The 17,272-nt window shown below is 41.8% G+C and overlaps 1 protein-coding gene across 4 annotated transcripts in view; it reads right to left on the bottom strand.

The window, feature by feature from the left end:
* The window catches only part of GARNL3 (GTPase activating Rap/RanGAP domain like 3), a 949,195-nt gene that overhangs the window by 95,521 nt on the left and 836,402 nt on the right, over positions 1-17,272 (bottom strand). For 2 of the 4 annotated variants that reach the window (XM_085613708.1, XM_085613710.1), the window contains exons 15-16: positions 13,346-13,461; positions 2,310-2,375 (exon numbers count right to left, since the gene is read on the bottom strand). In XM_085613708.1, the coding sequence (XP_085469834.1) occupies positions 2,310-2,375; positions 13,346-13,461 (182 nt within the window). The remainder of the gene's footprint in view (positions 1-2,309; positions 2,376-13,345; positions 13,462-17,272) is intronic. The other 2 variants (XM_085613711.1, XM_085613709.1) reach the window with 1 other exon arrangement.

The raw sequence follows: 17,272 nt of genomic DNA, 5'->3' as shown, positions 1-17,272 counted from the left end.
CACGTCTCTTCCTATGATGAAATTTTCAGTTTTATGGTTAGCAGGTAGAGCGTCCATACATTTTTTAGTCTTGGTTGGATTGTGCTATATAAGTTGTTGAATAAATAAAGGTTTGCCAGCAATCCTACCAGAATATTTTTTGTGAACTGAATAGAGATGACTGTATATGATTCCAGCAAGAAAAGAAGCGAGACAGAATAAGAAAACTTTAGACTATTAGCCATGCCTGTATCTTGTGTCAAATTGTTGCCTGACTCGTGAGTCGTTTGTATTTGTCAAATTCTCTGCGCTATTTGTCTTGACTGAAATGGCATGCCTGCTGTGGTCCCAAATATACTATTATAAAGTGGAATAACTGTCAAAGTGAAGAAGAACTGGACTGCCAAAAATACCAAGGTAATCCCATGCGACTAATTTGCTAAGGCAGGTCTCTTGTACCCTTGCTTGTTGTCTCTTTATATATCAGAGATCTGGCTGAGTAACTGATATCTGATACCAATACCACAAAAGTGGGAAGAAAGTAGCCATCAGACATTGGAATTTAGCTAACCAACTAGTCCATAGTGAATGAAACCTCACTCCCATGGGATGCCAATGTGTATTTGTGTACTGTCATAGCTAAACAGAGTGTAAATAAAATATGTCAGCTTTCACAAAGTTTCAAAATTGTCAAAGGACATATGTTTTGGAAGCTTTGTGTGTAAACATTGAGGCAGTCACAGAAAAGGACTGACCAAAATATTGGCAGGAATAACTATATGCTGAATAGAAATGTGAACAGGATCAGGGGAAATAGAAAGTTGAGAGAGAGAAATAAAGTGACAGACAAAGGAGAGATAGAGAGAGATTGTATCACATTCAGATTGTCACAACAGTTGACTTCCTAGGTTGTAAAATAGTCATATTGATGGTTTCTTCCATATTCTCAAGGGATGAGAGTTTTATAGAAATGGTGCTAAGGATGACATTATCTAATGCTTCAGTTACTGCAGTATCTGGAAGGAATTGCTGTCAAGTGCAAGATTGTTCCCCTTTCCTGCTTGAAGTACGGATCCATATCTTCTTTTCAGTATAACTAGTGAGTGTCCACAGATTCATATGCCCCATAATTCATGCATATGTGCCATTTGACGATATTGCAAAAATCTGGAATGGGTCCAGCTGCCATGGATGAACGTTTGACATTCCTGGTTAGGACACAGTTTGTAGATCTTGGAACCTGGTATCTTGGGTTTTTAACTTTAGCTGTGTCACTTGACTAAAATAAGGGTGGGTCTCAAGTCATTGATTATGTTCTTGAGTCTCCAAATTAAAATGTGGGTAGCTTAAATACACAAAGGTCAACTGTGCATTGTACAGTCTAATACTGTCCTAATAACATTATGCCATTGTAGACTGGTTTTAGCAAAGTGGTCTCCCAGATTGCAGTGGGGAATATCAACTCCCAAATATCGACGTATCACAGTATCATGACCACAATATCGAGAGACACACAAATATGTGCTCAGAGGATGGAAAGATTTACTATTCTCAACTCCACATCTGCATACCTTGAAGATATATGTATATCACCAAGGTCCCAATATCTGGCTTTAAGCAGGGAAATGTATGGAAACGTACTTGTCGATATTTTGGTAAGGATATTGTGATCATTTGGTATTTGGAATTCGAGATTCCCTGCCTACACTGTCTCCACAGTCTCACACGGACCTACTTGCATTATGTACAGCATCTAATGTTTCCATCTTATTGCTACAGTGCAGTGTTGGGTATAAACAGTTGCTGATGAAGTGAGGGCTACACTTTTTTTCAAATACATAAACAAAATTACATTATTTAATCAATCTTTATATCTTAATGTATTTTGAATGTCTTTCCCTGTGTGCACTTAATATTAGTTTCCTTATGTCTCATCCTATGCTTTTATTCTCTCTCAGTGCATACTGTTACATGACATTAAACCCCATACAATACACTGCCTCACTTGTTCCTCTCTCTTCTGAACACCACATTTTATGCTAGTTTTCTAAAAGAAGAGAAGCTGCTTTTGACTTCATTCTCTGCCTAATCATTGATATATAGTCACAGGCAATGTCCCTAACCTATTTACATCATGAAGAAGTAAAAAACATACTTGAAATAAAAATAGGGTCATTTATGCACATTAATTAAAATCAAAAGTCACATAATAAAAATTGTTGCCCGATCTTAAATTCCACTTTAGAAAGTAGAGGGCAGTCCTCATAGCCTTGAAGGGCCAGTTGGTTATACTCTTGTTGGTTTACCCCGAAAAAGTTTGTTACACTTACCGGGAGTAAAGGAGCAGCCTCTCTCCCCCAGTGGATATCAGTGTTGTAGTACATATTCCACAGTGGCTGAAAGGAAAAACAAAATATTGTGCAGTTTGAAAACAGGAAACCCTCCCAGTCTGAGACTAAAGGAGAGAGGTTGCTGCTTCACTGCTGGGGAGGGTTTGAATTAAATTATGGAGACCAAACGGACAAGTAATGATGAGCCCTGAGTTGTAAATGCTCTTCAAAATATATTCCTTTGCATTCTTTCACCACATTCCAGGCAATCAGAAGCTTGGATGAGGATGAACAACATAAACAATGATAAAACTGGCATCAAGGATGGTACAGTCAACATAGAAGGACAAATGTGCCTGATACCTTAACCCCTTCCCTGCTCATGACGGAACCACTCCGTCATGAGCCACGGGCGCTGTGTGCTCATGACGGAGTGGTTCCGTCATGCTGCGGCCGTTGGCGGCCACTCCGCCCACGCGGCACTGATTCCCCGCCTGTGTGGGCGAACAATGCTAGTGGGCGGAGTCGTGACGGAACCACTCCGTCATGAGCACAGCTCGCCCGTGACTCATGACGGAGTGGTTCCGTCATGAGCATGGCGGCGCCGCGCTGACCCCAAACCCCCCCCCGCGCCCCGGCGGAATTCGTGCCGCGGCGAATGGGTTAAGATCCTAACAAAAGTTTGAGAAGACCCATCTGACAGCTCTTAGTACATGAACATATTATGGGTGTCATTTAGAGTTAGGTGGAGCACACCCATAAACTGGCATAGCACTCTCCCTTCAAAAATGAAGTTTGTCCCACTTGATTTAGAATAGGGCAAAATGCCAATTTCCAATAATGCATCCTCTGCTGGTTCTGCCTTTAAAACCCCTTACCCAGTGAACCATCTGCCACTGGGCTGCTGGGTCAAACTGATGGTAACCCTACACTATCAAAGGAGGGGGGGGGGGGGTACCACTGAATTTTCCTGCCTCTGTACACCATATAAAGCATTCTTGAACTGTTTAGTATCAAATGTCGTAAAGTCCAAATATCAGAGCTCCTTGATGTGAGCAAGAATTAATACCAGTAAAAAAAAGAAGAAACAGCAAAGCTTCATGTATGGCAGAGCTCGAATAAAAGGGACATATAAAAAGCTTGGAGACTCCTAATCTGGGAAATGACTGGGGACCAAGAGGAGCTGGCAATATATTCAGATCAATAGTCAATTATTAGAATTTGATTGTTAAAAGTTCTGTTGATTATTAAAGTTGCACACTATTTTATATCAAGATTCTGCTTCTAATGCTTGGCATGACTCAAGCTCATAAGAATGTAGGATGCTGACTCTAACTACTGCTTTTCGTCTGTGTTCTAGATTCATTGAGAGTGTAGATCAGCAACATAAAGCACCCTGAGACAACTGATCTTTTTGCTTACCAAAAAGCCCTATGCTCCACCCACTGTCATCTAGTTGGCTCTTCTCTGGGAGCAATGTGGTTTATTCAGCACCTGGGTGACATTTGGAAGCCCATGCAGAAAAAGGAAGGCTTTCTAAAAGTATCTCTCCTATAACAAGTATTACAAATCTGCCCTTACAAGTGAATTGGGCTTGCAAAAAACATTCTTAAAAATCAAGAAATAAGTTTGTAGGTGTCTCCTAGGAGGTGATAACATTATTCAATTTAATGTTGTATTGCAATGCTTTCCTAAGGAACAGTTAACCCTGCTACAGTGGGCATGTTGGTGCTTACCACTGTAGAGACATGAATAACATTAAAATTTGACAAGTCCTACATTTAAATACCATGCACCTTACGATATGGGCATTAAGTCTTTCGTAGAGGTGATTTATTATTATTTAAAAGGAGGGTTTTGGCCTGTCATAAGTAGCTGTTTTGACATGTCAAAATGGGGGGAAGCTGACCCTACCCCTTGTGAAGGATTTGCCCCAGAGGTGGTCAGGCCAGAGCCACTGAGGGCAGCGGAGCCTTCCAAGGAGGTACCCAGCCTGGAGCAGGTATGCTGCCCCTCTCTACCCAGCCTCAGTCAGCCTAAGGCTGCAGAGGTCAGGGATGTCACTGGACTCCATAGGGCCCACTGCTAGGAGGAATCCCCTCATCCACCGATTATGGACCCCCAGCCTAGTAGTACTAGACAGGTGGATAATTCTCAGCAATCAGAGGGATCCCTCTTACCCTTAGGCAATGACATCCCCCATATGGACTTTGTTGGAAAAAGGAAAAACTGGGACCAGACTTTCCCAAACCTTTACTGGCCCTCCATTGTTCCAAGCAGAAGGGATCAACCAAAAGCTGTAGGCAGCCAGAGGTTGAGCCCTAGGGATAGATATGTCAATCATAGAAAGAAAGGCCTCCATGGTGGTCAGTGGTCTGCGGAAGCTGAGACCAACCCTGTTAGGGCCTCACTTCCATACTCAGACACCCCATCAGCCTCTTTCTTGGCTCAAACAGCTTACAGGTAGTCACCCCCAAGTTTTTGAGAGGATCCAAGACCCTACAGGGGAGGAACTTCTCAGTGGACCATAGGAAAGGGAGTATCCATGCAAATGCAGGACCTTCCTTATATGGCCGCTTAGGAAATAAAGTCTATACTGGGCAAGATTAGCCTTATCTTCCTTTGGTTGGGGGGGGGTTATGTAGGAAGGTAGGATCCTTCTGCATGGTTACCCCCACTTTTAGTGTATTGGGACCGAGTGGGTGCGCTTGCCAGCACCTGAAAGTCTGCATGAGGGGCACATTTGGTGTCTTTGTGCATAGTCCAGTTCAAACCAGTTCTGGGAGCCGTTGGCTCCCACTCCGGCACAAAACTGGACAAAGGACATGTGATTAGCCTCCCCCTGCCCAGACCCTCCCCTCGGAGGGTCCCCTGAATCTTCCCAACCCTTTCTCTAGGGTACTGAAGGGCTTACCTGGGTGTAGGTCCCTAGATTCATTGTGGAATAAGATTCAGAACTGAAATCACTGCACTTCTACCGTCTGAGCACTCGAGACTCCGCTGGACTTCGTTATGGCCTGACTTACTCTCCCTTACAGTCTGCTGCATCATCTGTGCCTGTGCATCATACAGCAACATTCAAGGCCTGTGAAGCACCATGGAAAACCGCAGTAGTCTCCCTTGGAGTGAAGGAGTCACTCCCCTGCATTCGCTGGCCGGTCTGCTGATCCCGAGCTCCTGTGGACTTCGAAGGGTTCAACAACATAGGTTGTGGTTACCTACGCCTCCCGAGGCCTGAGCTGTCTTCTCACCAAGTTTGAGGCCAGAATCCCTAGTGGGGGCTGCATTAACCGAACCCCTGTTCATTACGTAGTCTTGCCTTGTTGGCAACTTTGCGACAAGTACATTGGGCTTCAAGTATCCCCAACCTTCGGCAACTTCTTCCACCTAGATCTTCAGCCACACAGCCTCGTGGGCACATTGGCCTGCTCCTTTTGGTGAGCTGATTGAGGTCCTTTCGTGACTCCTGTGCCTCCGGCCTGGGGTGTCCATTTGAGGGTCACCTTGGTTTTCTTTCTGCTCCCCTGGTTAGACATACTGCATGGGTTGCCTTTGCCAAGGCTTTTTGGTGCTCCCGTCGGACACTCGACATCCTTCGTAGGACAGCTCATATCAAGGTTGTAGTCTTCCTCAGCGTCGCCTGGTCCTTGCTACTGCAGAGTCAAGGTCACTGTCATCTTTCCTGAAGCACCCGACATCGGAGGGCATTCGTCTTCCAAGTCTCCTGGTCACTCCCAAGTAACATAGACTCTGTCCCCTCTGCTTTTAAGTACTCCTCTTCAAGAATCCACGTTTTCGATTCCCATGGACACTTTCTCCTCTTCCAGCAGCGGCACTTTCCTGAAGTCCTCCATTGGGTTTGACTGCGGTTTCTGACATCACTTCACACGTATGCAACCGGCTTCCCTGGTGTAGGTAACATGGGTACTAAGATATCCATGGGTGGGGTGTCTCTCCCACCGTCTGTCTTCCACAGGGTTTCTTCAGGGTCCACTGGGAAGGGTCCTTATTCTTTAAAATTCCAACCACGACTTACACATGGACTTGTACGGAGCCTGTGGTCGTGTTCTCACACTGCACACGCTCTCCTTGGGGTCCCTATCTACTTACCTTGGGTGGTTCTGTGGGTCCCCACCAATTCTACGTCCTCTTGACACTGTCTTGACTCAAGTTGTGGTTCTTTTACCAATTTCTTAGTATATGGTTTGCCCCCCCCCCACGTCCAGGGCAACTGTGTATTTTGTGCTATTTACTGTGTTTCTTTGCTAAAGTATTGTGTGCATTGTGTTTATCTTCATGTTGGAGATGCTTGAACACTCTGGAGAATATTATATAATAAATACATATTTTTTATAAATTCTTGGTGTGGTTCTTTTCACTTAATCTGTTCTATAACATTGCATTCTGGTAAAACAAGCTGCTTTCTGGACTAAGCCTGAAGGCTGCTCTCCACAGCTACCACCTAGCCAGCTTTCTAAGGTTGTCTAGGACCTCTTAAATCACCATAAGGGTTGTTTGGACTGGTGCAAGGCCAGCCTCCCACATGCAGTCATATTTGCACTGTCACTGAAATGATGGTAGAACGGGTGCTGTGGCATTTAACTCTTCGTACCATATACCAGAGACTTATAGGTAAGCTAAATGTGCCAATTAGGCATGTAGCCACTTTCCACATGTTTTAGGGATCAAAGCACATGCAGAGTCCCAGTGTACAGAGTAAAAAAACAACAGGTAATAAAATGGGGCTGATCTTGCAAAATTACCATTTTTCTATAACAGCGTTCCCCTTAGCATACTACTCTGCCCAATACCAAGTGGTTCTGAAAACCACAATGGTAGTAGAGATGTTTTTGTTGCCAAAAATGTAGGCCTCCATGTCCAGAGCCTTATTTCTTCTGATTTTGAGTATGAGCAGTTTTGTTTACCAAAAATAAGACTGCGCATTGACTTACATAAATAAATGACAGAAAGGATTCTAAGCCCATAGCTGAGTCTGCATTGAATGTATTGCATATAGTCAAATCTATTTTTATTTATTCCCACAGTGGTCATAGTTTGAGTGCCAGGATGTATTCTTTATCATCAAGATCCCCTCATACACGAGTGTTGAAAGCTTATCAAGTCTTAAATTTTGGGATTAGAGAAGACTAGTCTTAGTTTTGCTCAGTTTAATGATACTTCTATATCTCATAGCATAAATGTTACTCGTTTTAAGATTTGTCACAAGCTTGTTTACATTCAAAGGAAAATCCACAGAATAAATAATCCTCACAAATCAAGAAGGGTCAAGTTATGGTTAAAAGGATATCCCCTTTATGACCGTGAAACAAGTCAAGAAAAGGCACGGTTTCTGCTATCATCAGATGTTGGTTTCAGAATTCTGATGCACAGTGGTTGTTGAAGTAAACATCCTTTCAGCATCCAGACCTCTTGGACTCAGATTTCAAACACAACGGTACCAAGTGGAAACTTGTTGTCTATATAGCTATCAAAGTGTGCGTTCATTTTGTATAATTAGTTATGTCTCTGCCTGGGAAATGGTTAGGACATGAAAACATAAAACACTACGGGCCTTATTTATGAGAAGTGACGCATTGCTGCGTGAAAACAGCGATGCATCACTTCTCAGTGCGCTCTCCTTGCGACATGATGGATGTGTCATATTTACTGTATGACGCATTATGTCGCAAGGAATGACAGATACGTCAGTTTTACTGATGTATCGGTCGGCGCAAAACTTACGCATTGCTGGGGTGTGTCTGAAGACAGACGCAACTCCAGCAATGAGTCCTTTCACATGGGGCGCAGTCTTACGTAGTTGCGTCCTGGGAGTGGCGCAGTGAAATCTGATAGGCTTTGGATGCGGGGGAATGCCCACCCTGCATACATTTTACCTGACGCAGGTATAATGTAGCGCAAGGGTTTACAAAGTGACGCATCTGATTAGATGCATCACTTTGTAAATAGGTCACAAAATGTTGCATTTTTTACGCCTCCGGTGCGTCACAAAAAGTGATGCACCGGCAGCGCACAAGTGTCGCAAGGGCTCATAAATGAGCCCCTACATCACTGATAATAATTACAAACTAGAATATGGTAGTGAGAGCTGAAATAAGATCCCCGAACTGCAGTGCCTTGTATATCACGTGTTTAAATAACAGCCTGCTGGACATTTTCTGAAACATTACTGTACAAACATTACACTGAATTAGTGCACACCACACGGCATAGGTGACTGTGCCATGGTCGCCGTATATTTCTGTCTCTTTCATGTTTCTCCTTACTTTATCTTTTCCACAATCCACCTCTTTCTCTCTCAGTTTTTCTTTCTAATTTACTCACTATCTGTCAGTCTTTTTACTTACTTCTGACTTTCTCTTAATCTCTCTTTCTGTCTGATTTTTCCTCAGCCTCTTTCTCAGTCTCCTTCTGTTTGTGATGTAGTGCCCCATTCTCTCTCTTTATCGCTCTGCTTTTTCTCTGAATATCTTGATGTTCCTCTGCCTCTCTTTCACACATTCTCTTGTTTTTTTACAGTCAAATCTTCAGTCAGTTAACTGTAATCTTGACACTCTTCTAAATGAAGCTTGTAGGTAATAACCCTGGGCTACTGGAAGCCATGAAATAACTCACAGTTGAAAAATGAGGGGCTGCTATGTGATTTTACTTTATGTCTCGATGAATTGAAGATATTTAGTAGAAAGGTCGTAAACTAATTGATTTGATTGATTTGATTGATTTGATTTGCAAACTTGTATAGCTGTAGGCCATCTTGGCGCTGGAGTGGGCAGGGTCGAGTGATGCTGATATGGGATTCAAGCAGAATCAGTTGGAGAATAGCCAGGTTTTCAGTGCTCTTCTAAAAGACATGAGCTAAGTGCTGCTCTTCATCGAGATTGGCAGGAGGTTCCAAGTTTTAGCTGTCCCTAGTAGGAAACGTCTTTTCCCCCAGAGCACCAGCTTGAACTTGGGTATTAGTAGCAGTTTTGAATGAGATGATGTTAAATTTCTGTCAGGCACGAACCATTTCAAGTGCCTCCTCAGATACTGTGGCCCTTTACCATGTAGAGCTTTAAAGGCTAGGCATTGTGATTTGAATTGAATTCTTTTGTCCACTGGAAGCCAGTGGAAGGCTCTCAATCTATGGGAGACTGGCTTATATTTGGGGATATCCAGTATCAATCTGGCTGCAGCATTCTGCAATCTCTGCAGTTTTAGTAAATACTGGGATTGTATCCTCACATATAGGGCATTGCCATAGTCCAGTCTGGAGAGGGCCAAAGTTGTCACAGGTACAGTACTTTTCAATCTCTGCTTAAACTGTGAAAAAAGTACCTTCAGAGATTCAGGGTCTGTAAATGCATAAAGCAACACAAATCAAGACCCTCAACGTACTTCATATAAACCACCAGTCACTCCAAACAACAAGAACGCTGAAAATTGGAACTGTTTATTCTTGGACCTAATCACCTTTGTTGGCGTTTTGGAGATTAATATGTCAGAATCCTGACATAACATCTCCTTTTCCTCCACTGCACACAGAACACTCAGCAAAGGTGCATGCAAAGAGTGATTCAGTGACTGAGATATCCTAAAGCCTCTATGTGCTGACGCCCACTCCAACTCTTTTAGTGAAAGAAGAGAAATGCAGCTATTTGAGGCAGGATCGAAGAGTATTCAAGGCATGCTCCTGGCTAATAAGGTGTTCCACAAGAATATCTTTGACTGAGATGGTTACATGAAGGTAGGAGATTGTAAACTGTCAGTGAGTAGTCAGACTCAGGCAATGCAAAAGATGAAGTAAAGAAATCAGATACTGGGCCTCGCTTACTGAAAATGCATTCCGAAAAAATTGTAGAAATTTGCACACCGCCTTTTATCAGATGGATCGGTATTTTGCATAATGGCCTGCATACTAATAGGTCGTTTCACAAAATACCAAATTAAACTGAGTTGCAATTCAATATACCTCATTAATATTATTGAAGTCACAAATTGGAACCTACTTACTACATCTGGTTGCCATTACAGGGATGGTGTCCTCCTGGGGTCAGCAGACCACCATGTCTGTGATTGCTTTTAAATGAAGCAATCACTTTTTAAAAATGAATTCAGCAGCTCATTTTCCTTGAAAAAAATGAGATGTGTTTTTAAGAAAAAAAAAAGAAACTTTTCACTAACTTTTGTTTCAGTGTACTCAGTGGTCCAGTGGATCACTGCCTACTCCTAAAATGTATTTGCAACATTCACAAACAGGAAGGGGGTCCCCTGGAAACCCATTGCATTTGAAAATGTGTTACTACCTCCTTTGAGGAGTTGGTAAAATCCATCGTTATTTTGCTCGCCACGCCACCCCAGTTCAGACATGGCCATATGCAAATCAGTCTTGACCCTGTGCCTCATGGGAACAGGCCAGCCCGAACTGCCTATTGCTGGGTTCAAACTGCAACGGCATGGTGAGCAAAAAAACGATGGATTTAGGCCCAGATCTCTGTACTGAGGTGAATGCATGACATTGTTCTGCATTCTGTCCATCAACTGTTGTTTTTGCATTTGTCACCCCGAGTGGGAAGGGTATGCCCAGACGTGGGTCCTGTGCTCTCCATGCCACTGGATCAAGCTATCCTGGCTGAAGAGGGGTGAAACCCCGAAACCAGTCCTAGGATGCTTGTTTGCACTCCAGGCAGGACCTGGCTTGGCAGTTCGGGCTGGACTGTACCCATGAGGCACAGGGTCAAGACTGATTTGCATATGGCTGGGTTCAAACTGGAATGGCATGGTGAGCAAAAAAACGATGGATTTAGGCCCAGATCTCTGCACTGGGATGAATGTATGACATTGTTCTGCATTCTGTCCATCAACTGTTGTTTTTGCATTTGAAGGAAGCTAGGCAGAAAGAAATAGGAGTGGAAGCATCACCATGCACAGGAAGGAGCAGTAACCAAAGCGAAGAAGCCGACCTGTAGTGCATAGTCCACACCACACCAATGGCTTCCTGATGGCAAAGACAGATGGGGATCCAGCGACAATTCCTCGACCTATAAATGGGGCCAGTGAACCACTGGTTTGGTGGGCAGCAACTCTGCTGATTTACGGTGGGGCTCCCTCTCTGCCAAACCCCGAATAACCCCAGCAGTCTGGTTAGTTTGCCCCAAGATATAGCAGCAACTGCTGTATTGAATGTTATTTTAGAGATATAATGATTATATGCTCTGTAGATATAAGACCGATGCAGTCTTTTTGCTATGTTTATAGAGACGAATGAGTGTGACTTTGATAGAGATGAGAGTAATTATTTTAAAAAAGGTGTAATGCGGCCTTGACTATATTATGCACTGGCCCGCAGAAACCAGCCATCCCCCTAGAACTTTGAAAAATCCAAACATGTCAGGGCCCTGCTCTCACTGAAGAGCTTGAAACATTCAGCATATTACAAGGGTTGATGAGGCTCTGCAAAACTCCTCAGGCCTTTGTTATGAACTACTGAGTATACCCTGTGCAGTAATACTGTGCCCAGTATTACCTGCAGCAGAGCTATTGGTAGCACTGAGGTGCATCCCTACTGAATGTGGAGTAACAAGGAGATTCGTTCTAATGCACCAATTTTCATATGCGACCCTCTACTCTGGAACTATTTCTGGGACATAGTGCCAGGTTTGAACTGAAAGATTTGTTACCAGAAATGAAGTCAGTATTACTACATAGGGTAACACAGCAGAATGAGTAATACCATTTTGGAAAAAATGCAGGCTGAGGGCAAAGAGACTTTTACAGTGATTTGAAATGCCAGATTAAGCCACCAATATTCATCAATATCCCAAAGTTGCCCTAGTATTCTCTGTAACATTCACCAGTTCACTTGAGGATGGATGCTTGACCAGACTTAATACGTCAGGAACTTTCGACAGCTAATCTCTTTTTCTCACGTCTAAAGGGAAACAGTTTTATCTCCTTTTTTAAGAAAGTATATAATGTAAAGAGCTGTATAAATACCTCTGAGTGAGTAAGTAGGCATGTTATACTGTTGTTATGTATGGCTCTCATGGAGAGCCACTATCACTCTCTCCAGTTTCTCAAAGTCATATCTCCTTGCAATGACATCACAACAGTTGATCACCAGACTGGTGATGCCAGAAAGGCCTTACAAGCCTGGAGCCGGGTCTCTCTGAGAGCCTGCCAGCGCAGCTCTGCTTGTCTGCTTTGACTGAAAGAAGAAGGCGCAGCTTCAGGAGGGGGAAGGAAGGCAAGGAAGGAAGTGGGATTGGGTTAAGGATAGCAGGTAGGATATTTATTTCTTACATTTATGCCACAGAGGAGAGGGCATGTTATGTATAGCACCTCATTATCCTCTGCCCCTGCGCAGATTATTTTGGGGACCATACATAACATAACATTATAGATGGGTAAAAAGTGAATTAAGGGGATTTTTTCACCAAGGGGCTATGAGTGACATCATAAACAACTCAAGCTTTGCTCTTGTTGTTTATTTGATGTCATTCAGAACCCCTTGGTGAAAAACACATCCATAATTCACTGTTACCCATCTATAATTCTATATGTTTAGCTATGTACTAAGAACTTTGTGTATACCTTGAGAACAAAATCACAAAAAGACTGAGTTTGCACAATGTTTGTTAATAAAAGAAGCCAGTAATAGAAGGCAAGACCCCCTTGTCTAGTCGGAAAAGAAGTCTCTAGAATTCCCTTTTGCCCTCTCCAAGAAGGGACGTTTTTTTGCCACTCAGTACTAATTCCCACTTGCATGTGATATCTGATGTGCTGCACTAGTTTCAATTTCGCCTTCGCTACTTTCGAAACTTAGAAAGTATCACGTTCCCATAAATGATTTTAGAACAGTCCAGGGCCACCAACATTCAGTTATGGAGTGATATGATGCAACAATCACAGGAAGGACCATATGAGGAAATGGTCGATCTTTAAGTATCGGGCTGTGCAACATTCACTGTCACAAATGAAACATTTAATGGTGACGATGAGTGTGATAGCACATACAGCGAGCAAGCGTTCAAACTCACCTTGTGCAAATCTGGCATGAGATCCTGGTACAGCGACCGGATTAGCATATCCAAAGTGCGCTGTCTCTTCTGAGCAAATGTTGGGGTTTCCAAGGTGGCCTTCTCCCCGTTGATCACTGAAACATATTGCATAAAAAGTGTCACAGGCGCTATCATTGGGGAACTAGATCAAATGTTGTTTTGCTTTTTTTTAACTTATGTTTATTAAGAACCGCTTCCAATGCATCCAGAATAAGGACGTACATGTACATTTCTGGAGTCTACAGTCAATATACATCCAGTATTGTTAACAAGATATCCCATGATCATATACAGACTCATAACTCGTAGGTCGAGTATTGATCAAATGGTTAAGCAGCGATGGCCCTATCTAAAGAAACAAATCTGTATTTTTCAGGTAATTTGCCTATTTTTCTACTGTTTGGTCTAATGCTACTTTAACGATATTCATGACACATATATTATCAGAAGAAACACGTACAAACAGGCTTAGGAAACTAAAGGGAATGTAATTTGCTTTTATCCCTCTCTGGTCCATTGGATTGTGGTTTTCTGCTTGGTGTGATCGAGTGTTGCAAAGCTTGTCCATGTTCTCTGACGGCACTTTAATCAAAATTATTCTCTGTAATTACATTCTTGTGCCTCGGGAGAGTGTGGTGGACTAAATCATAATCCATTGCCTAAATGCCATGCTTTCTTTTTCCAAATGAAGTTGGGTGTTAATTACAGTCAATTCTTATATATTTCACTGTTGGCTTTATAAAAATGTTTTTATTTTAATGAAAAATACTAACAGTGTTATTTTTCTTTTGGGTGTATAAAAAGCTCTTTATTGTTTACGTTTTTAATAAAACCATATATAATAAAAGTTACTTAAAGTTTCATAAAACAGATGACTAACAATGTATTTTTATATTATTATAAAATTATTTTTCTGTTATTTTTACTCTTATAAATGTTACTAGCTAATTCAAAACATTTCATAGTATCTTCCTTTGGTGAGGTTCGCTTAAATAAGATAAATCTTTATGATTAACAGATCTTATATTTCCTAAAAGGAAAATTGCACAAATCAAGCCAATATGGGTACAAACAAGATATTTGCTCAATAAGCTTGTCACATGGATTGCAAAATGGTGCAGCCAGCATCCAGGACCCTTTGGAAACCTTGGGCATTTCTGAAACCTGGGCACCCAGGAGAATCCATGGGTGGGTTGCTTGTGTAGATCGCCGGCATGGTTTCTTAACCACAATGCCAAGCAAATATCAAAGTATGAGGCAATAAACCACTATTTTCCCTACAGGTATGTGACAGAAATGTTGTCTCTTCCAGCCAATGGCCGAACTCTCAAGACATCATCACGCATTCTCAGTGGTCTCCATTAAAATGCTGCCCCTTGTGTGGGAGGACCTAACACACATCACAGGAATGAACCTACACTGTTTCTATGTGAAGACCACATTGACTTAAAATGATCCAAGGTTTCACTGGTTCCTCTTGCTGACAATAGGCTCCCCCATACAGGTGGGGTGTTATTTTAACAGGAAATGTGTAGAAACGCTGTGTGTTAGGACCTATGACAGATTCTGGAACCTTCTCTAACAGAAATGTGTGCTTGTAGCCTACATTTTATTTTTATTGGACAATCTGTGTGTGAAACATTAGTGGGCTGTACACAAAACACACCAGCCTGGACTCAACCAGGTGTCCAGTTTTAAAACATTACTGTGTTTGGTTCTTTTGCTGTAACATCTCAGGCAAATAATGGTGCTACCCACATTCCCTGAATGATTGAAATTCAAAAGAAAAACCTTGATGTGTGCATGTTGCAGTTTGGGCCCTTTTTTGCTGTAGGGTACTTTATTATCATGAAAAGATTGGAAATGCTGGGTTTTAGGACTTTTATTGATCCACGTAGATTCCAAAATGTTTCCTCACAGAGGGCCATATGTATAAAGAAATGGCACAGTGTGGTGCAGCAGATTTTGAAGCCCTGCGTCATTTGAAAAACGCAGGGATGTGCCGTATTTACGGGAATACAGTGCCCCTTGTGTTTTCCCTTGCGCTGGCGGTAAAAATAGCTACCTAGCTCCAAAACAGACACCTTTGCGCCGTAGTGCAAGGGTGCCTTAGTTGCAGGGATGAAATAGCAAAACACCATTATTTAATGATCTTTTTGTGGAGGTATGGACACCTTCCTGCACAAAAACAATCATTAATGGTGTTTTGCTCTTTCTATGTGTGCTAAACGCAGCATTGTAAATATGGTGCAGGGCATTGTGCCAAAGGAATGTCTGAACAAGTGACATTCTGGTGGCGCAGTCCCCTTGTACATATGCCCCATAGTGGTATATTCACAAGGAAATGGTGCATAATGGCGCTGCTGCAAATTCTGCAGTGCAGGGCTGTGTTATTTGAAAAACGCAGGGCTGTGCGGTATTCACAAGAATACAGCACGCCCTGTGGCTTAAAGCCACTTTGTAAATATGGTGTAGCGCATTGCGCCACCAGAATGTCGAAAAAAGGGATGTTCTGGCAATGCAATCCCCTTGTAAATAAGCCTTAGAATGTGTTGAAAATTGTGATGTGCGCATGGCATTATGGGTAAGAAAAGGTGCTAGGATCTATGCAGACCATATCACCCGGACTCTCCCAGGTGTCTAATTAATACAAATATCTGGGGTGATAAGTTGGCTGACCCAGATTCTTTGACTCTTTTAAAAAATACATAGCTTTCCTTCATAGCCATTAGATTTTATCTTATGTGTTGATGCATGGTACAGTACAGAACAATACAAGTTTATTTTATTTTGTTTGATTAATTAAAATCTTACAAAAGTTACTAAAAAAAGAAACGTCATCAAATATAAAACTTTTAAATGAAATGCAAGAATATAAAATTATTATCATAATTTAAAATACGCAATATATATTAATACAATCGATTAGCAGTTCAAAGTATATTCCTCCAATTTTTTTTCAATGATACACAACAATTTTACAAATGCAGAATTATAAATATATCCTCTGGGTTTAGATATGCTATCAAAGCTTGCCTACATGTCCGTACTCCACGATCGTTAAATAATCTCTTCAGGGTGAATTTCCTTTCCTTTTCAATTTCAGGACAAATACGCAATAAATGTATAATGTTTTCCTGACCGGTTTTGCATAACCTACATTGGGTATTCTCTTCTGATTTTTTCCAGGGAGGTAAATGACATAATCCTGGTAGTAGGCCAAATCGTGCTTTCATAAAGATATGTTTATTTTTCTGCGACCATGGTGTTTCGAGATATTCTTGGACTTTTTTTTTCCTGAATCTATTTATGATTGACCAAGCATGTTTTCTTTTTGCCAATATATCTTTATCTTTTATCAGGGAGAGATAATTAGTAATTTTATTGATTGTTTTTTTGAAGCTTTCTTGGGTAATTGTATTCACCCAAATCGGTCTTACACCAAATTCTTCTACAGCTGTATTTAAATAATACCAGGACTGCAGTTTCCTGTTATCTTTAACTTCTTGCCATAACATCTGAGACATTTGGTTTCCATGATAATTTTTTATTCAATTCCATACTTTAAGCGCTTGCCCTTTCCTCGCATATAGCTGAATATTTATTCCAAATTCCAGCCTCACTTGTGCTTGCTTGGCATTGTTCGGTAGGCGAAACAGAACTTTATACGTTTTAGCAACTGCGTTATTAATAATCTCTGCGTCTTTCCCATTTAATACCTCACTTCCGTATGTCAGAGTAGGTAATAATTTTGCCAAAATAAGGAGGGGATGATAAGACAAGTCGCTTATACCTTTCTGAATTATCCGAAAAGCTGCCATCATAGTATTTGCTTTTCTGGTGATATCCTTTTTTTGTGGAAGAAAATTTCCATTATCGTCAAATATAACACCAAGATACTTGTAG

This window comes from Triturus cristatus, chromosome 1_2 (genome assembly GCF_964204655.1).
Source record: "Triturus cristatus chromosome 1_2, aTriCri1.1, whole genome shotgun sequence".
NCBI classification, from domain to species: Eukaryota; Metazoa; Chordata; class Amphibia; order Caudata; family Salamandridae; genus Triturus; species Triturus cristatus.
The sequence above is the reverse complement of the archived record's forward strand: the minus strand, read 5'-3'. Positions and strand labels throughout refer to the sequence as shown.